We start from the raw sequence: 21238 nt of genomic DNA, 5'->3' as shown, positions 1-21238 counted from the left end.
TTTGTTTGCATCTCAAATGCTATCTTTGCAAAGAGGAAACCTTCCAAAACCACCTGTCTGTGACTGCCAGTTTAGTTCAGTTCCTGTTCATCTTGGGTTAGGAAAGAGCCAAAGGCCTCCCTCCCTGCTGCTTCATATGTTCTGGGAGCCCGGGCCTGACTTAGCTCTGCTTTGCAGGGGCCTGAGGCTCAGGCCAGCCCATCTAGTTCTCTGCCCCACTCTACCACCCTGTCCATGCGGCTACACCCTTCTCTGGTCACTCACCTCACTTTCCTCAGCAGGGGGTGGAGGGATCTCTTTGATAATCTGAAAAGAAAAGAAAGAACAAGTCAGTGAAAATCTCCAGCCATCTGCTTTCCAAGAGGCCTGCTCTCAACAGGTGCCTTGGTAGTGTGGCCATAACTACCATGGGGTCCAAGCAGAGGGTCCCATTCTCAATTCTGTCTGTTGTAGTTTTGAATAGAGAAAAAACCGTTTCACAGGTAACAGTTTCATCTCTTACCACAGGTCTCTTGAAAATTTACTCACTCATTTTTTTCACCCAGTCATTCATACATGAAATCATTCATCCATCTGTCCATCCAAACAGCTGCATGTTTAACAAACAATTGTACCTGACAGAGGTTAATATGGTGTTGCAGAGATGAGTCAGGTATAAACCACACTCAAGCTGTTGGTAGTTCTGTTAACTATCATTGCTCCAAGTGGTACCCATCAAGGGAGGGTGTATGGTGTAGTGGTCAGGCAGACCGATTCCCAACAGTGGGCAGCAAAGAAGGGGTAGCCTGGGATTTTTTCAGGGCCCTGAACTTTAAGGGTCAAAGATTTACATAACGATATTATAAGAATGTGTTCTGCAATTGCCTTATCATCGTGGACACTCTGGACACGCAACAACTAGCCCCTTGCAACTAATGAGAGAATGAGTGACACATGGGAGAAGGGCAGGGAAGAAGGGCAGCTGGGTGCCAGTAAGCAGCCTCTCCTTACTCTTGTCCCCACCTTGCACACTGCATTCATACAAGGAAAGCCCTTGTAGTTACCTAGATTCAGAGTCTTTTACAAGGCAGTTCGGCCATTATCTCCTGTGATTCTACCATGTCTTTTGCTGGCTCCCTCCTCTCATCCCAAGCTTATTTTGGCTCACCCGCATACAGTCCTTTTCTTTAGGGGGGATTCTGATAAGTACAAAGCTCAATCTGTATCTTTTGATGTCTTAGTGTCAGGGCTGGTGTGGACCACTTGTGGATGAATGCTCAGGCATTGCCCACAGGACCAGCTCCTTAATCTAGTTGGAGAGTTCTCCAGGTTGCAGGGCAGATTGCATACTGGGCATCAAACTCTTCCCAACTAGGCACATATCACCTTTGGCTTAATGATCATTCTGGGATCTCACTGGGCTCTGATTCTTACAGTTATCATCCATGCTACCATTATCTGTAATGTCATCTCTGTACGCAGAGACAGGCTCCTGACTTGAGGCTCTATTAACATCAGCTAGGGGACTGAAACTCCAGTCATCTACAAGGACAGGATTCAATTAATTAAGAGGCAAAGGCTAAGATCTCCAGGGATTTCAAACTATCATTTCATCTGCCTCCACTTCCTGGCCGTTCTGGGAAGCCTGCTGAAGGTTTTTGGAAAGCTTGAAGCGGGTGATTTTGCTCACCCACTCAACACTGGCTACGAATTCTTCACAGCAGTCTCTGGGGAGGGCCATTACTGCCCAATGCTGATTTCCCATCATCCCAGAGGCAGTGCTGATTTAAAAACAGGAAATGCCTGGGAACAGGAGGGAGAGGTGAGGGGGCAACAATCTAGAATGTGTCTCCTCTTTGGGCATGGTTAATGAGGGGGGCGAGAGGGGGCAGGGTATTTGGGAACAGATGGATGGTGACAGGGGTGCTGTGGGCAATGTGCACGGTAAGGACCCCGGGTATGTAGTGGTTCAGTGCAGAGCAGCTGAGCTTTTGTCTTCACAGGGCGACCAGCTTCCTCCCTCACTGCATGGCAGCACAATGGAGTTGTCAAAGGAACCCCAGGCTTGCTTTTTTCTTACTGTGAGGATTTGATCAGTCCTTGAACCTCCCTGAGCCCCACTGCCCTCATCTGTTAAATGGGAACAATAACACTAACCTTGCAGGAATTAGGTCATGATGAGCAATAATGTTGTAAAACATCTGGTACACAGTGGGTGTTCAATTGATGGTGCATACTATTATTATTGTTTTCCTTTCCCTTTCTGGTGGTCTCTGTATCTTGTCTTTATTACATTTTTAGCAAAGGTTTCACTTAACCCCCTGTATATACTAAATGGCTGTGTACATTCATTTCCAGATGGAGCATCCTAGATGTCAGAGCTTCATAAATGAATGAGATAGGAGGCTGGTGCTCAGACAGGGGCCAGGGGCTATCGGGGGTCAGCAGCAGTATGTTTCAGCACATATATGCAAACACAGGACATCAGCAAGGAAGTGCAGCACGAGGTGGCCCACCAACCCATCCGTGGGTTGCCATTCAAGGTATCATATGGGGTATTTACTGAATTCTGCATCCAGCAATGGTCCAAGAGGAAACCAAAAGACAATGCCAAAATACACAATTTAGTATTAATCAAAGGTGGACTAATTTATAATCCAGAATTTCATGCTGACATGTTGTAAATTGGGCACCTGAACTTCTGGAAAAATGCCACCATGTTCAGGTAAATAGAATTTAGGCACTTCCAATCTGGTTTCATTGGTTGGCTGTCTGGCTATATTCAGCAGGAATGAGGAAGAAGTCTTCCCAGTGCTGCAAAAGCCCTCCCTCTCCCACCACCAGTCTTCCATTGGGAGCAAGGAACGACTCGCCCATAGGATGGCAGGAGAATGTTTCAAAGTGTGATCTAGACAGGCTAAGTTGAGGTCATGAGATGATTATTCCAAGCCTTGAAGCTGGATGGGCTGTCTGCAAGCGGGCCAAATCCTGCTGCAAAGATCAGCACACAGGCCACCCAAAGAAGTAACCTAGGCACAGGGACACATCAGCCCTCTCCACTTAAGCCCCCACTAAACCTCCCCCACCCCGGAAGGGCCAGAGCCCACATTGCCTGGAAGAGCATATGGGCAGCAGCCTGCATTACTCTTGAGCCCTTGGCACCACTGAAGCCTTGCTGGGCTCAGAATGGCCCATGGCTGCTCTAATGCTAACTGTCCCCACCCCACAGGCCTGCATGATATAGCCCCACACCTTTCCACCTCACTTCACTGCCCCCTTCACGTCTGCACTTCAGCTTCTGGGTCATCTTCATTTTCCTTCCATGTGCCTTGCTGTTTCTTACTTGTAGTGTTTTCTTCCTAAATGCTTGCTATCGCTTTCTACTTTATCTGCACAGCTGTACACACCCCGTTAACACCTATTCATTCAGTAGATCACCAGTAAATACTCTCCCCCTGGGGAGTCTCCTGTGACCTCACAGAACAGGCAAGGTCCTGTTTATGGGGTCTCAGGTAACCCAGTGATTTTTGCAGCACTTTTAGCTGTAATTAAAGGAGTAATTGCATAATTCTTTGCTTCCAGCTAGTATAACTAGAAAGTATTTCCAACAAGAATGCAAACTAGAATCGCTGAGCACTACCAAGCTTAGGCTTGGCCTGGTCTGTTCCCTTCTTAGAAGGTTCCAGGAGCTTCTTCTTGGTTGTGGGCAGGCTCGTCAGCTCCTTCCTCATAGAAGGAACAAATAAAAGATGGATAAGCTTGAAGAGATCCTTAATAAACTATTTAAAAGGAAAATTCCTCAACAAACATAAGCACAACATGGTAGAATCAAATGGCAGTCCTGGGGATAAATCTGGGGACATTTTTGATATTTCCCTTCTCGAGGCCAGTGTTACTTCTTCACTTAAGGTCATTTTTAGGTTAGATATTTTGGATGGGCAGAAAGTGACCATTTGCTCCTTTGGAGTAGCTATTCTAGAGTCCCTTTGGCATTGATGGTTGGACTGGTGAGATAAAAGGGAGTAAAAAAAATGAGGTGGAATGTAGAACTTCTATTATTGTTCCGTCACTACCTGAGAATCTCTTGAAACTATCTCTGCTATGGATTGGGAGATATTTCTCCTCCCCCTACTTATCAGTGATTTTAGCCCTGACTTTATCCATCTTTGCTTAGGCATACATGAATGGGGCCAGATTTGACCAAGACTATTGTGTAGGTCAGGGAAAGAAAGCCACAAAAAAAATCAGGTAAAATCTTATTAAATTGAAATCTTACTGGCAACTGTAAGTCAAAACAAAATAAAGTTTTTAGGCACATCTCTTAGTTTGGTTGTTGGAAATGGTAATGATGGAAGATGTGCAGATACAGTTAGCATGGCATGAATACAGGAGAAAGATTACGTGTGCTCTGGTCCTGTTTGACACCTAGAGACCTTACTTTGGTTTTAAAAGTTAAGTTCAACTATTTAGGTCTCCATAAAGCCCTTTCTTAAAATTTATGTTTACAAAATGTTCAGGTGAAATAAAGCACCAGTGAGTTTATTTTGCTTATTTCTATATCTCTAGTAGTATCCACGTTTAGTTCCTAGCTTGCATGTTTTTATCCTTGTCACTTGGTTGGTTCTTGCTAACTCTGCTGCTACGGTTCTGTGCAAGGGGATGCAGAATGCAGTCTCCGCAGTTTATAATGTGGGCACCTCTTCCTCCTCCCATGTGTAGCCACACTGGTTTATTAGATGTTCTGCTTATAGTCCTGAGTCAGGGCAACATGCTGCATGAGGGACTGGCAGACACCAGGCCTGGCTATTTCCCCTGCTCTGTTTCCATCATCACAACTTCACATTTCTTCTCTTTATCTTTCTCCTCTCTTCACTCTGTGACAGCAGTTGACTGTAGGCTAAGCTGTAGGAGCTCATTTTAGACAGATGCCCATCTTATGGCATGAGAAGTGGAAAAATATAGGGGACCTTTTGGAGGCTCTTTCTTCTTAAATTGTATTCAGTGTCTGTGCCATTTTTGCCTGAGCCGGGTAAGGGGCATCTCCTGCAAGCTCCTCTACACCGAAGGAGTGGTTCTCTTAAGGCAAAGGTACTTCGTATGACACATAGCCAATTCTGTTGTCCAGGCGAAGTCCAAGAGATCAGCTTAAGATAACTATTCTATACAAAATAAGGCATTTTTTTCCCTCTAATTTGAATTACTTCCATAGTTTTAAACTTTATCAAGTATCTGAGTTGCATTGAGGGCTTTCTAAAAAACAGATTTCTGGGCTGCATCCCCGAGTTTCTCAGCAGTCCGGAGCTGGCTCTTTGCATTGCTATAAAGTTCCTAAATAACACTCACATTGTTTGTCCATGGACCACACTTTGAAAACTATGAATTAGCTGATATCTAACAATGTCATATCTCAATCACATATGTGGGGACATGTTTTGCTTCAAGTCAGACATTCCTAGGAGTGTACTGTTAAGAGTTGCTTATGGCTGATTAGAAACACTAGCTTTGAAAATGTTTCAGTCTAAAAATTATGGTGTCCCTGCTCTACTGTCAGGAACGATGGGGTCGATATTGCCCATGAGCCCCATGCTGGGGGAAGACAGACCTATCTCAGCGATGTTTGCAAGCATTCTCTTGCTTGCAAGTGCTTGTGCCCATCTGCGTGCAGAGCTGGCCTGGACTCCCACATCCAGCCCTGAAACAACCCCAAGTGGATGGTGGCCTGGGAATTAGGGATATAGCTCTTACCTTTTACCGTCTGTACCATGGCAGTTAACCCACTGAACTTCATTTGCATCTCTTTCTGCTGCCCTGGACTCTAAGCCTCTAGAAGGCATGGGCATACTCAGTCAGCTTTCATTTCCTGACACATGGTCAGTGCTCGTTACTCAGCCACCATTTCTAGAATGAACATGTATGCGTTCTTATAATGTAAAAAGTAAAGGAAGCATTTCTGATTATTCTAAACTTCCTTGCCTCTCAGATAAGCACTTCCATACAAAGATTTCTTTAGTGATTAACACGCTGACAGTCCTAACTGCTAAGGGTTCAGTATGACACTTGGATGCATCATGGGGATCTCATTAGAGTCATGGGTTGGACTCATAGTTAATTATGGCACTTTGTTGGCACAATCTCTACCCTATTCTATCCCCTATCCCCCACCTCCAAGTAAATTCACTTATCCTGTGGTTCAAAAATTCATTTTCTAGCCTAGTGTCCCATTTCTAAATTTCTAAAAGAGCTTCCTAAACATTTGAAAACAAGACATATAGTCTCTCTGGTTACAATACAAGTATATAATATGTTACCTGGTTCACCTGGGGTAAATAAACTGGGTAATAAAATCACTAAACTGTTGAAGTCATATTAGCTCAAAATATGATTTTTTTTCATGAGGTAAAGGAGAAAATTATATGTTTGTGTGTGTGTGGGGGAGAGAGAGAGAGAGAGAGAGTTTTTTGATTGTGGTAAAATTCATATAACATAACAACCATTTTAAAGTGTGAAGTTATATTTGGTGCCACTGAGTAATCCCAGGTGAATGTGAGGATGCTAGCCAGCTGCCAGTAGTGACCTGGGAGGAATATACAAAACCTGTGTACATCTTATCTGCTTTCTCACTTCCGCTTACCCTTGTGCAATGCACATATATGAGGGGGAACCCCCCAAAACAGAATTTATTTATATAACATTATGTATTTATTCTTACATGTTTAAACTTTAGTCACCTTCAAAGTACTCTCCATTTACTGCACCTATAAAGACTTTTTCCCACTGCTCAGAACAGTTTTTGAACTCATGGATTTTCATCCCTTTTTTGTTTTACCTCTTCCACATCAGCAAAGTGTTTCCCTTTGAGGACTTTTTTCATCTGAGGAAACAAAAGAGAGTTGCTTGGAGCACGAGATTGGGTGCATATGGAGGGTGGGGCATGGGATCATGCCGTTAATTGGGTCAAAAACTGCTGACAGTGCGGTGTGGCCAAGTGCAGTTGTAAATCACCCTTTCTGAAATGGGCAAATGCATTGAAAGAGTTTAAAAAAAAATCACAGAAGCCTAACACAGCCTTTTACAATGACACCAACTGGTACACTGACACAGATGGGTTCCTAGAACACTCACCTAGTGGGGGAAGCCTGTACTACAAGGGACCTGCCCTCCACGAGATAATTCTGGGGTTTTTGGTCTCTTCTCATATGTCACACACCTGAGCTGTGTACTTTTCTTTATGAAAGCATTTAATACAGCATCCTCAAATGTGTGTATCCTGGTTACAAGAATCTAGCGACTGAATGAAGGAGGAAAGCCTTAAGCTTATGGAGGAGAAGCTTGTGAAATGGAGAGTAAAGGAACCCACCATGGGCTTCATCAGAGGCCAGAGTGAAGAGCCAAAGAAAGGTCAATGACCTCGTGCAGCTACTGTCTGCTTTAAAGGGGATCAAAACACATACCATGTTTAAAGAAAAGGCTGTAATGCTGACAACAGCAGAATAGTACTTGCATGGCGTTGGTCTTATTTGGAACCACACAAATAGGTTTTTTTCTTTGTTATGAAAAGAGAAACTTGGCAAAACAACAAAAGCTGGATTTCTATTTTAAGCTGGAGCAGAGGAATAACAAGACAATGAGTCAGAGTCTTCACCTCTGTTGTCGTGACACTTAGATCTAAGAATGTCCTTCCTTCCGTTGTGTAGCTGTAACTCAGAGCCACAGTGCTACATCACACTCCTGTCCACCAGGAAGCTTCATGTGTTTACTTTTTAAAAATCAAGGAAAAGTGTATTTACTGTAGCACTATTTTAATTAAAAATTTAAGATGCTTAAAATGGTGGAAGTTTTGAATTTATTCTTAATTTTTAAAAGTGTACAGTTCTATAAGGTTCTGCTCTGAACCTCTTTCTCCCGTTCCATATGCAGTTATATTTTTAGGAGCAGCCTTCATTTTATAGGAGAAATGATGGTATTTAGGCAAGTTTCAGTGTATCTGCTACTTAACAATTGTTGTTATCTTTGGAGACAGAAAAGGAGAAACCGTTGGCAGGGCCTGACTTCCTCATCTGACTGCTAGTCTTTGTGTTTCCATGTATAGTAAAACCCCAAAGAGCCTGAGTAATAATATTCCTTGGGTTTTTGGTAATTTTGGATTATGAGCTCATGTGTAGTTTGCCTTTACCTATGGGAATCTTTTGAAGACTGGGTTGAGGGACAAATTTGCCAGAGAGGATTCAAATTTCCTTCTGCAGATTCCCAAATACTTCCAAACTATGACCTTCTCAGCTTGTAATTTACAGAACCCCAAATAGTATACAGTTGAACTCTAAAACTGAGAGGCTATAGTTCTGAATTCTTAAGGACACATACACCCCCACCAAACTCATAGCCCATTCTTTCACTCAAGGTCCCAGTTTTAAGCAGAAGACTCGATTCCAACACCCAAACTTTTCTGAGCCTAGTAAGACTATTAGACCAGATGCCTAGGTTATTAAGATCAGAAAATCTCTCCCTAGGACTGCCATTGCTTTAAGGTCACCTAACCATCAGATTTCCAGATCTATCTTTATTTTGGCCTTGGAAATGTCCCCTATCTTCTGGTGAGCCTGACTGTGCATTTAAGACACATTTCATTAGTTTTTTCCCCCAGGAGTTTTGTTTTGTTTTGTAGTCTACTGTATCACCAGTTAAGAGTAATTAATTTTTCACAAATGATTACCACCTGCTTGTTCAGAGGGGTTAGCTAAAGATATTTGGAGCTTTTGATTTAAGATACTGCATGTCCTGGGACTACTAGGCTGATTCTTAACACCAGCTGCACTGCTGCTGCCCTGGCTTCATAGGTTCTGTGGGAAGAAGGGCCATCAGAATAGAACTGTGGACAGAAGGAAGGCCAATCGAGATCTGAAAACCTGTCTAATGAGGCTTTAATGTCTCAGACTGAAGGGGTTGCTTGCTTTCACTCTTTACATTCTAGACTTGCACTCTGATTCTTAGTCCTTATAATAAATATACTTCTAATTAAAATCAAGAAACCAAGGGAAAATAGGTGACTAGATGTGGAAAATGTCTACAAAGTATGAGGTGTTAGCCGATGGTAGATAAATGAACCTTACTACTATACAAACAGTATAAATATAATAGAAACCTCATAGTTTATTAGAGTGGGTTAATGCTGGCCAAGTACACCTGAATCAAAGATAAATTCCAAGGGTATTGATCTAGAATGTAGCACAAAAAATTTTCAAAGAAATAAACTCACTATTTTTTTTTGGCAGTTGGAACTCAAAATCATTTTTGGCCTCTTGTATCATCTTCCTTAAGACTGGGACTGTTTAAAAGCCCCAATTCACCAATAACTAAAGTGAGGGTAATGGCAGAAATTTTCACATTAGCTGATAAAGCCTAAGTGATTTACATGGTAACTTATTTATTTTGTGTGTGTGGCTGTGTTCCAATAAAACTTTATTTACAAAAACAAGTGGTAGGTGAGATTTAGCCCAAGAGCCACAGTTATCCAACCCTCTTTGATATAACCCTATGAAGCAAATAATACCATTCCATTTAATAGATGAGGGAACGGAGGGCAAATAGCACAAAACTGGTAAGTTGCAGATTGGAAATTCAAGTCTACACACAGTAACTTAAAAGAATAGATAGGCATGTCCTCCATTAGATGATATGACAGAGTCCCTGTAAAACTCTGAGACAGTGGAACACATCTGTGGATTCAGAGACTTGGAGGAGTAGTGTCTGGTCTGCCTGGGGTATAGGTAAGGTGAGGCCAGCACTGGCAGTGCCTGAGAAATCCGAGCAGGGCATACAGGGACTAGGATGTGTTGATCAAATTTATAGCATGTTCAAGCTCGTTGGCAATGACACAGCCTCCTACGAGGAGGGCAGGAAAGAGGTTGTACCTCAGAACTGAGGAATCAGCTGCTTGGACATTTTCTAGGGTTATGTTTTCTAAACTGTTTTTGGCAGAATACTAGTGTCCTTTCAGATGTTAGTATGTCAACCTGTGGGGGTAGGGATAGGCCAAGGAAGGGTTCGCAGGGTCAAAATTCACAATGCCAATTATCCTGCTAAAGCTTCTGAGAAGTCCTGTAGTGGAGACTGAATTTAATGGTGTCTTTCAAACTTATTGTCTAAACACCCCTTGCTCGGAAGTCTACCTATTCATGTCTTGTAGCTACTAGTGCTCTGTGGCTGTAGTCTGTAAATGCTGCCCCTGATCACATGCATCATATAATCCTCCAGTGGTTTTGATATATAACTGGGTTTGAGAACCACAGGCCAGGGAATCTTGAAGGGGAAGAGTAGACTCATTTACAGAAGGTAAAAATACAAAGGAGCAACCTTAGAGACACTATGATTCCAATTTTCTAAATTTTTATGTGAGGAAATTAAGGTTAAAAGGATCTACCTTTAACTGATAGAGGTAGAGCTCAATGTCTTTAACGATATCATTTGTCTTTAATGATAGCTTACGCCTTTCTGGCATGGGCACGTGGTGGGTGGGTTCAAAGGCAAACTGGGAGGCCAGTGGGCAGGAAGGAGGGAGGGAAGCCACAGGGCAAGGTGAAAGTGACAGCAGACTGGGTGTGTGGGGGTGTGCAGCAGAACTCCAATGGGAGGGCAGGCCATGGCTGAGCTCTGTGTGTTGGGTTAGAGAAATAAGCTTGTACGCTGCAGAGTGAGGAGTGTCCATATGGGAATGGGTGGAGGCTGGGTAGGATTCCAGAAAGCATGATGGGTCTAGGCTAAGGACTGCTTATACTGGTCAGGTTTCTATTAAACAAAATGTCAGTAACTCCCTTTGGTGCTATTAGGCTTGGTTGTCTGGCCCTACGAATTAAATGTTATGTGTGGAGAGCATTATTTGAAGACTTTATTTTTATTTCTATTTAAGGCACATCAACTTCTTGATTAATTTTTGTCCTTTGAGTTGTCATTAAAAATGGTCAAGGGCCTTATTTGTTGAACTATCCTTAAAATTCAATAGTGAGTTAAGCACAATCTTTTACATAAATTATTTAAAAACTAATTATTTATAAGAGACCCACAAACCCATTACCAACAAAACAAAAGAGAATAGGGAAAAATTGAATCCATGCACATTATCCTGTCCCAACAAACTGAATACAAATATTTGCCATTATCTGAACAGAAACACGATGATTTGATTTAACTTAGTGTGGTTCACTTAGTTAAATTGCACAAAATTGCAACTTTATTGCAAGATCTTTTTTTCCCCTTTTAATTGTGGTTAAAAAACCCCCAAAATGTAAAATGTATCATCTGAATCATTTTTAAGTACGTATTCCAGTAGTGTTATGTACTGTACTCACACTGTTATGCAACAAATCCCTGGAACTTTATTATCTTGCAAAATATAGCCAGATCTTTTTACTCAGGGTTCCTGTTATACCACCAACCTCCTACAAAATGGGCACAGTTCTAGAATTTTACTTACTAAACTGATTTAAATATATTTTGTCATGTAATATTTGATACGTAAACATTACATGTAACATATATGTAAGTTATAAATCATAATAGTAATGCAAACACCCATGAAACTAATGTAATTCAGTTCCATTGGTTTGTGGGTTCCTTCTGTATCCATTCCCTTCCCCCGAAGGTCATTTAGACTTTTAGGTTGGAAACATATAAATCACATACTAGTCACTGTACTCCTATTTGGGATTAGTTTCTAAACCTTGTTTCTCCTTCCCTGGAGGAGTTCATAATACAGTGAAAGAAACATGCTTATGAATAAGTACTTGTCACAGTAAGAAAATTCTCTGATAGATGTGTGAATCAAAGTGCTAATGAAACCAAGTGAGGTTGTAGCTAATTCTCTTCAGGTGGGGAAAGCTGTGCTGGAAACTGCTGAGATGGAGTGATGAGTGAACTGGACTTCGAAGAGAGAGGAACTATGGACAGAGTAGGCAAAGAAGATGAAACCATTTCAGCAAGAGGATACAACATGGGCAAGGAGACGGCAGGAATAAGTTCATGGTGTGCTCAGGAGCCCCAGAGGTGAGACTGCCTGGAGATGACGCTCCATTCACTTAGTTGTGCAGCCAACTTTGAGATTTATTTACACTTTGAGACAGGTGCTGTGTTATGCTTTGGGGAACTACAGCCCTGGCTTCATACAGTTTGTATCTACAAGAGAAGACTGACAAACAATTATAGCACCAGCATAATCAGTGTGATGAAGGAAGTAGGCACAGAATACTAGGAAGGCAGAAGTTAAGATGTGAGGCCATAGAAGTAAGTAGGTGGTGGCCAGGCTGGGATAGGTCTACATGGGAAATCAAGGAATTTTAAGTCTATTTTAGAGACATTGAACAGTAAAGAGAATTTTGGACAGTAAAATGAGTAGGACCATGACCTGAGATTACTTAAAAACAACAACAACAACTCTCTTTAGTGAAGGTGAGAAAGACTAATAGAGTGATTATAACACTATTGCAGTAGTTCAATGGGAAATGCGGACTCCCGGGCTAAGGCAATGACATTAATTCCTGCTTTCCACAACTGTTTAATAAGTAACTATTGAACGTCAGGTATTGTGCTTGTGCTAGGGTAGAGGTTGTAAATGGATGTGACAGATAAGACAGAGTGTGAGAAGAAGAGTCACTGAAGACAACTCTGAAGTGAGATACAATAAGGAGGGACAGAAGGAGGCATCAGCAATCACACTGCTGTCCCTGGTTTGGGCAGCTCGGAGAATGGTGACAAATCCATAGATGGAGAGAAGTTTGGGGGATAATATGAATCATTTAGTTGGGGACATGTTGAGGGTGAAATGCCTACATCTGAGATGTCCACTGGATCCCTGTACTATGGCTCTGTTCCTCTGGAGCCAAGACCAGCCATGGGTGGACATGTTAAGCAGCCATCCGTGTATTCGTTGCAGTTGAAGTCATGGGAGGTGGTGATATAGCCTGGAGACAACATGTAGAGAAGGCCAAAGACAACCCTGAAGGATAAAAGATAGCAGAGGAAGAAGGGCCCATGAAAGATACAGGAAAACCTGGACAGAGATGTAGTCCACAGAAGCCAGTAGAGGAGGAGCAAAAAGGGGAGAGAGGGGCCAGCCGTGCCTATGGCTGGAAGAGCTATGACAGAATGAGGAAGGAGCAGAGACCACCGTCCAGGGCATTCAGGCTTGTGGGAGATGGACTGGAGAAATCCTAGCATTCATTGGAGGTTGGGGGGCAGCAGGCTGAAGTGAATGGGAGGAGCCATGGAGTGTCTGCAAAGAAGCCTGCAGATGAAAGGAAGGCTTGAAGGAGAAATAAGGTATGAATCATTTTGAAAGGTTGGAGGTTAGCATACTTTTGTAGGCAGAGGGGAGGAAGACAGTGGAAGGAAAGATATCATAGCAAGGCTGAAGTGAGAGGGAACAAAACGAAGAACACAGTGGAAAGAGAGGGAGAAGGGGGAACTGCTTCTAAGGAGAAGGGAGGTTGGAAGAGGACACAGGGGTATGGGGTGCGTGAAGCGGAAGGGTTTGTCACAGGACGGCTTCTGCTTTTTCTCCGAGACAGAAGAGCAGGTTGTCTGTTGAGAGTAAAACGGCCAGAGGTAGGACAGGATCTCCAGGAGAGGGGCAAGGTTTGGGAGAGACCCTGTGGGGATGAAATCTGAGGCTCCATGAGGATGAGGTAAAATTTGCTAAGCATGAAGAAGGCCTCATAAGTGAGCAGTGGCTCCATCAGCACGCCCAGGCAATTCGCTTCTGAAGCGATCAGCATCTTGGGAGCAGGAGAGATGACTACATGCAAATTGCTGGATCTAGGTATAGGGGTGGGCAGGGCAAGTGAGGTGGGAGTTAGGGAACTGAGGGTATTCATGAGAGTATCCAGTAGATTTAGAGGCCGTGCAGGCATTTATTCTATCCCCCAGATTTTTGATTTGGAGGAGCCAGTCCCCATTGCTGATCAGTGTCTTGCTCCCTGCTGAGACGTAGGCTGATGTGATGATGGTCTGTGTCTTGCACATAAAGGCCACCAGGCCCGCTGGGCTGCCGGCTCTCCTCAGGGCAGTGGCTTCTGTCTGGGATGATGGTACACCCACAGCACTGCCTGAATTTTCTGCAACAGTTTAGTGCTCTAACATCACAGATTCATTGTTGATTTTTCCCTCTCTGTACATTCAAGCCATTTGTATGTTTACATTTCTAATACATTTCACCTCTTTTTTTTTGTGATCCTCTTCTCATTTAGATTTCCTAGTCTTCCTCTTTTTAAAGTTCAATTTAGAGATTTCAATACTATTGGACCAAACTTATCAGTAGAAAGGTGAAGTGGCCGTGGCATGACTTACAGGGTCTGGCAAGGCCCCTTGTGAAGCTGAAGCAGGGCTTTATTTCTTTATTGTAAATAAAGAAGTAAAGAAAGAGTCAGGGAGTAAAATATTGACTCCCCTGAATTCCCTTTTTGAAAACGCAAATAAGCCTAGTGGGCACAGTCCAATGCCTCTCTGCCTTTCAGTGGGGGTGCTTTTGTGCCCATGAATAAATGCAGAAATCTCAGAGGCCAAAGGTTTACCTCAGGACACCAAAGGCCAAGGTAGGAATCACTGAAAGGTTTTGAACCAGGATGTAGCCATTCTCTCTCTCTCTCTCTCCATCAGCCATTCATGATAGATTATACTCCGCTTGGCAGGCAATACTTAACCCCGGTTCCATCCAGCTGGAAGGGCCCAGCTGGGAGTGGGGCCTGCTAGGAATGGCAATGGGTAACAGCAGCCACTCTCAGCTGTCAATTTCTTCCTCTAGGCAGGGACAAGAGGAAGCCAGAGGATGCTGATGCCGAGGGCAGGCATGAGAGTAACCACTATGCCTGATCTGGTCATGCTGGTCATTACATTTAAAAATGCTCTTTATAATTAGTAAATAGGGACCTGCGTAGCCACGCACCATCTAGGACTTTGTGGACAACACCACCCCCTCATCCTGCAATTAAAAGGTTAATGCTGGGCTCAGTTGGGATTGGGGTTGGGAGCCTTGTGACTGGGGCTGTTAGACATTTTGAAATATCACTCCTGGAGAGAACTTTGCAGAAAGGGAAGGAAGGGACACAGCAGAGACAAACCTCATGTACCCCACATTTTGCAGGCCCTTTCTGATCTCTGGCTAGTTCCCATCACCGATAGGCCGCCTTTGATACCGGGTCGTGGGGCACTTCTCACACTGGGAGCAGGGTGGGGAGAGTGACAGAGGAAGGTTTCAGGGCATCATTTACAAGGACACCCTCTACTGGTCCCAAAATTGTGGTGGGGGGTGCTGCGCTAGGGAGAGAGAAGCTTCTTGTGTCTCTGAACCAGGATCCTTGGGAGTGGGGGGAAGCGAGGGTGGGAGGCAATATTTGGCCTCTTTCCTGCAGACTCCCTCTAGAAAACACAGGACTTGATCCTGTCCCCTTCAAAGTATCATTGCTCATCAAGGGAATGAGTGATAAATTAGGTTTGGGGGTACACCAAGCAGCAGAATTCTGGCTAGGTGGCAGAAATAAGGGTGAGGACAGTTTTTATAAACATCATAAACAGGAAAATTAATCTCCAGGGTCTTTCCTTGTAAAGAAATCCTTCAGGACTTATAAAATCAGACCACATTAAGACATTCTGGCTGCCTTCCAAAGCAACGTGGACTTAACCAGATACATTCATTGAAAAATATTTTGAATATTGCAAAATAGTCTGGCCTTGGATGACATTAATTAAGAGACATTTCCCTGCAAATAAAAACCATAATGAGCTATCACCTCATTGCAAAGACAAGAGGTAACAAATGTTGGCAAGGATGTAGGGGAAAGGGAACCCTTGTGTATTGCTGATGGGAATGCAGACTGGTGCAGCCACTGTGGAAAACAGTATAGATGTTCCTCATAAAATTAAAAATAGAACTACCACATAACCTAGCAATTCCTCCTCTGGGTATTTAAGCAAAGAAAATAAAATCACTGTCCAAAAGAGATACCCACACCTACATGTTCATTGCAGCATTAGCCAAGGTATGAAAATAACCTAAGTGTTGGACAGATGAATAGATAAAGAAAATGTGATTTACATATAACATTATATATACACAATGTAATACTATTATATATTACATATACAAACAATGTGATACTACTTAGCCATAAAAATGAAAAAGTCCTGCCATTTGCAACATAATGGATAGACCATGAGGGCATTATGTTAAGTGAAATAAGTCAGAGAAAGACACATACAAATACTGTGCGATCTCACTTGCATGTGGAATCTTACAAAAAAGAAAAGAATGACATCATAGAAACAGATCAGATTTGTAGTTGCCAGAGGTAGGGAGAGGGAAGGTGGGGAAGCTGTGTAAAGATGATCAAAAGATGGAAACTTCCAGTTATAAATAAGTTCTGAGGATATAACATTCAACATGATGACTTTAGTTAATAATACTGTATTGTTTATTTGACAGTTGCTGAAGTAGATCTTAAAAGTTTTCATCACAAGGAAAAAATTTGTAACTATGAGGTGATAGATGTCAACTAAACTTACTGTGGGATCATTTTGAAATATATATTGTACATGTGAACTTATACAATGTTATATGTTAATTATATCTCAATAAAACTGGAGAAGAAGAGATTCCCCACCAATATAAATTGAATGCCACAGAGTATAGTAATATATTCCTATCACAGCAAATACTTTTAAATATTAATAATAGACAACACTTACTTTGTGTAAAGTGCTGTCTCTAGGAGACACACACACACACACACACACACACACACACACACACACTCTTCACCATCTATGAAGTTGGTGCTTTTGTTGTTGTTACTAAATGAGGAAACTGGGGCACAGACATTAAGCAACTTGCCCAAGATCGTACAGCTAGTGAAGCCCTGCTTGGCCATTTCTAGTTTTCCTCACCCCGAGGTAACCGTCTTTAACAATCACGGGGACGAGGTGAATGAGAGGGATGCCTGCTACACTAGAAGCCTGCAGCCAGCGTCACCAGCTTTGGCCACCCCCTTTTTTGAGAACCCACTGCAGGGGTTTCTTTCCTCAAAATCCCAGACTTGAAAAGGTGCCTTTCCCCCCTGCCCCAAAACTAAAATGGCTGTGCAGCTTCAAGCATTTAAAACAAAGTTTAACTCTTGGGGGTGCTATGGTAAGAATCAGTTTAAAATCTCGTTGAAATCAGTCCAGTCTGGATTGCAACGGACCTGATACTTGCACCTGTCCTGGATCCCTCCCTGAATACACATGTTCTTGTCTGCTACAAGTCACCTCATTCCCTCGGTGCCCAAAGCCTTCTATTGATGGAAGAGCCTCTTTCTTTCCAAAAGTCCCTGCCATGTGGATGAACCTTCTGGTTGAGTTTCTCATCTCCTTCATTTACCACCTCTTTAAAAATGTCATTCAAAACTCCTCCCCCTTTCTTTTCACATCTAGCATTCTGAGTTTATGGTCTTTGTTCAGCTCAGTTCTACATACAGATGTGGAGTCCCCTTGCACTGTGTGCTGAGTGCCGGAGTTTCAGAGATAACATGTGACAAGCTCTTGGCTGCTGAGGCTCACCGTTAATTCCCTCGCACACCCCTACCCCGACTGCACCACAGGACCCTCCCGCGGAAGAACTAAGATATAAGAAATGGAAGACGCATGGCAACAGGGCCACACTCATTTCAAGCTCACATGGGCTTTATTGCATATTGCACATGCTCTGACATTGCATAAAGGCTGGGCACTTGCTAGAACTAGACACGTGAGAGCTAATGTTTTCTTCTTCATTTGGCTATTACTGTCTTTGGGCTTGTTTGCAGTCTAAGGAATAGAAATTGATAAACAGGCACATATCTTTTGGTCATGGCAGGTGATGTTGGCTTATTCTAGGCCCTAAGCTATTCAGAGATACTGTTCAGAGCTATGAGGTGGCTCCAGATGAGGAGGAAGAAGAGGAGGCAGTTTCTTGTGGATCTTGTAGCCCAAGTGCTCAGACCAGTGCTGGCACAGAGCAGGTGTGTCCTGTGTTAGCTAAAGGTAATGAAATAGAGGTAGGTGCCACTCTTTATTGTTAAAAATAAGGAGACCTAAGGTGTTCTTTCAGATGGGCTGACTAGTTGCTAAGATCAAGAAGCCTTGGGAGAGTATCAGTTAGTACAATTTAACAAGCATGTGCGGTATGTGTATACATGCAAGATGCATACATATGCATATATATTCATTACATGTCCAATAAAAACCATCATTTACGGTCTTCTGTGCATCCTTCCTAAGCACCGGAATCAGAGCAGCCACCTCAGCTGCCCTACCTAGAGGATGTGTCATTGGCAATCCCACTTTCCTAACCTATATTGACCCTTGTGACTCCTGGTTCCATTGAGCAACGTTAGTTTATGTCATTTTTGTGTAAACTGTATACGCAATTCAAGATTTGTCCTCAAGCTTTCCACAGTTTTTTATTCCCCTTATCCTGCTCATGGTCCTATTAACTTTGTGTCACCCTTTGCTTTGAGCGGCCCGAGGCCTGATTAAGGAGGAGGAGCTTTGGGGACTTACCACGGTGCAGCAGAGGGGCCAGAACCACCAGAGGAGAGCCAGGGCCAGGAGCAGGAACAGGATCAGCAGGGCAATTGCCAGGATGGAGCCATCAGACTGTGGGGCCCAAAGAAAGAGTGGTGAGTCACAGGGCAGGCCACGTGTAGAACAAGCACTGGAGCTCAGGGTGGGGCAAGGCAACACCTGTGGCCTCCCCCTCCCATCACCGATATGCAGATTTAAGGCCCACACGAGAGCACAATTTGTCAAACAAATTGTTGAAACTCTGCTCATCATTCTGATCAACCCACTCTATGTAGCCAATTCTCATGAGAAGTAGATTCATTTTTTCAGTGAGACCCTGCTCTTTGAGCAATGTTCTGAAGGCTCAGCTCCGTTAGAGACAGAGCAGGCACTGCCCACGCCCCGGGCACTGAGGTGGCCTATCACTGTCCATCTGCCTCTGGACCATCACCCTCTGCCCAGTGACAGCCTCCCACATCCTGGGTCTGCCACCACCTGGGCTGGTGTCAGGACAGTGCTACTCAGGATTCAGCCTGCTCCCCGGAACCCATTTGCAGAGATTCACGTAACCGGTTCCCGGGGCTTTAATGGGAAGTCTAGGGCTGCTGCTAGGAAGCAATCAAGAGGAGATGGATGGTAGGGAGTGGAGGGCGGAGCAGCTGCTGCCAAACCTCGAACCTCGGAGGGGAGGGTGTGGTGGCTGAGTCACTGCTGCAGTCAGATCAGGTGGTTCTGTGAGGGCCAGAGGGTGAGGCAGGCCCCCAAGGCGAAGGACAGCCACTTCAAAACGTGCCTAAGCCAGCCATGAAAATAGTCAGGATTGCTGTGGCCTGAGGCGGTTGTTAACTTTTAGCAAACAGAGATCCTGCTTGGTGTAGGTATTTGGAGTTGCTGGATCCAGAAGCAGATTTAAGTTCCCTCTACACTTTGCCCCCTCCTGGCTACAGGGGGTAGAAATGGGCCCAGCTTTTGGAGAGGAGGTGGCAAGGGGCTTACTGTAGGTAGGGCTGGCTATGTCACTTTTAGCCCAAGAAAATAATCAGGTATATTTGCACAGATAATAATAATAAAGGAAAAATGTAAATGTTTAACAATTAGGGAATGGCAGAATAATACATTTTATAACTACCATGCAGTCAATTACCATGCAGACATAAGAAAACATTCCTGATATAATTAGTGGGTTTATGTACATGTATGTTGAGAAAGTGAAAGACTGAGGGATATTTAATAAAATATTAATAGTGGTTTTGCTGGTAGTGTTTATATTTTTCTTTTTAAAGTGGTATTTTCTTTTTTAAAACATGTCATAAGGAGAAAATAAACTACAGAAGCGGCACCATAAATCCACACCTGGGTCTCCTCCCTGCGGTGTCGGAGCTCACCTGGCCCGGGGGTTCTTCACCAGGGTCCATGCACCAACGGGGCACCCAAATGAGCTCAAAGGGACAGAAGGCTGTGGCCCTCCTTAAGTGACACCCCTGATTTTTGGTGGATGTGTCTTCAGGAGAGACCATCCACAGCACAATCAGATTCTCAAAGCTGCCCCTCTGCGCCCCTCCCACCCCACACAGAGGACGGATGTTGGGTGGCCCGTGCAGGGTAACCCAGTAGGTTAATGGCAGAGCAGGGACATGACTCATTCCCACTCTGGCGTGCTCAGCAGGGGCAACTGAAAGCTGTTTAAAGGCAACTCTTACTCCCTGGAATGTCTTTCTTTAACCAAAAAGCCAGGGAACTGAAGACCCCGGCCCCCACCAAGCCAAGGCTTGAGAATGCCACATTGCCCTCGAGGGAGCTGCAGTCTTACAAGTGCAGGTGCAGGGCTGGGCAGGGGCTGGGGAGAGAGGGCAAGGGCCAGCAGATGGGCACGGCCATGGCAGAGGGTGCTTCTGGACCCATAATTTATGTGCATGAGCTACAGCAGAGAACGATGCTCTCAGTGATGACACAAAGGAATCCCATGTGTTTTCCAAATTTGTTAGCCAAGGAAACCCACTTGATATCTCAGTCTTTACATGCTACACCCATGCAACGGAGATGCTAAACCTCACCTGCCTCAATGCACCGATGTGAGGATAAAATGAGCCATAAGATGGAAGCAACCGTGGCCGGGCAATTGGGATGGAAGCTATCGTATCTAAACGTTGAACTCACCCTCCCTCTATTTTCCCATGACGGAAAACACGGTGGGTATTTCAGGTCATAAATCTGTTTGCACTTGGAATAAATGGTTACTGAGAGGCTTATAAAACAGTGGTCTTTTAGTATTGCTTTATAATTAAGTGAAGACTACAGACTCCATTTATTCACATTATGTACAATCTCCCCTCTCCTGATTTTACATTTCACTTCAGAAGCAGAAAGGCTGATGTATTGTGGGGAAGTGTTTACATTTCCTTCCAGAAGAAGGAGAAGGTTTCCTGTGAAGTGGGGAGGGTGAAGGACCTGGCCCGCCAGGGGAGAGAGGAGGCTTCTGCGTTAGGGAGGACTTCCTGGATTTGGACAAAGGTACCTTTGGCCTTCCTCCGGGCAGGCTGGTCTGCCCCTCGCGAGCCACAGTTCTCTTTGGCCGTATCAGAGGGGGACATGTGGGACTCAGGAAGGGGCAGATGCAGCCAGGGGCCCTGGGGGAGTGGAAGTGAGCAGGGACAGGAGCTTCTGGGGGAACTGTATCCTGCTATAGAGACAGCTCGCT

General features: G+C 43.9%; 1 protein-coding gene across 1 annotated transcript in view; it reads right to left on the bottom strand.

Annotated features, from left to right (window-relative positions):
• The window catches only part of ANTXR1 (ANTXR cell adhesion molecule 1), a 223120-nt gene that overhangs the window by 71431 nt on the left and 130451 nt on the right, over window positions 1-21238 (bottom strand). The window contains exons 13-14 of the mRNA XM_054593556.1: window positions 18538-18633; window positions 265-306 (exon numbers count right to left, since the gene is read on the bottom strand). Coding sequence (XP_054449531.1) covers window positions 265-306; window positions 18538-18633 — 138 coding nt within the window. The remainder of the gene's footprint in view (window positions 1-264; window positions 307-18537; window positions 18634-21238) is intronic.

Source organism: Pteronotus mesoamericanus, unplaced genomic scaffold (genome assembly GCF_021234165.1).
Source record: "Pteronotus mesoamericanus isolate MK-2021 breed Mesoamerican mustached bat unplaced genomic scaffold, CSHL_Meso_final scaffold_45, whole genome shotgun sequence".
Lineage (NCBI taxonomy): Eukaryota > Metazoa > Chordata > Mammalia > Chiroptera > Mormoopidae > Pteronotus > Pteronotus mesoamericanus.
This window is presented reverse-complemented; position numbering and strand designations above follow the sequence as displayed.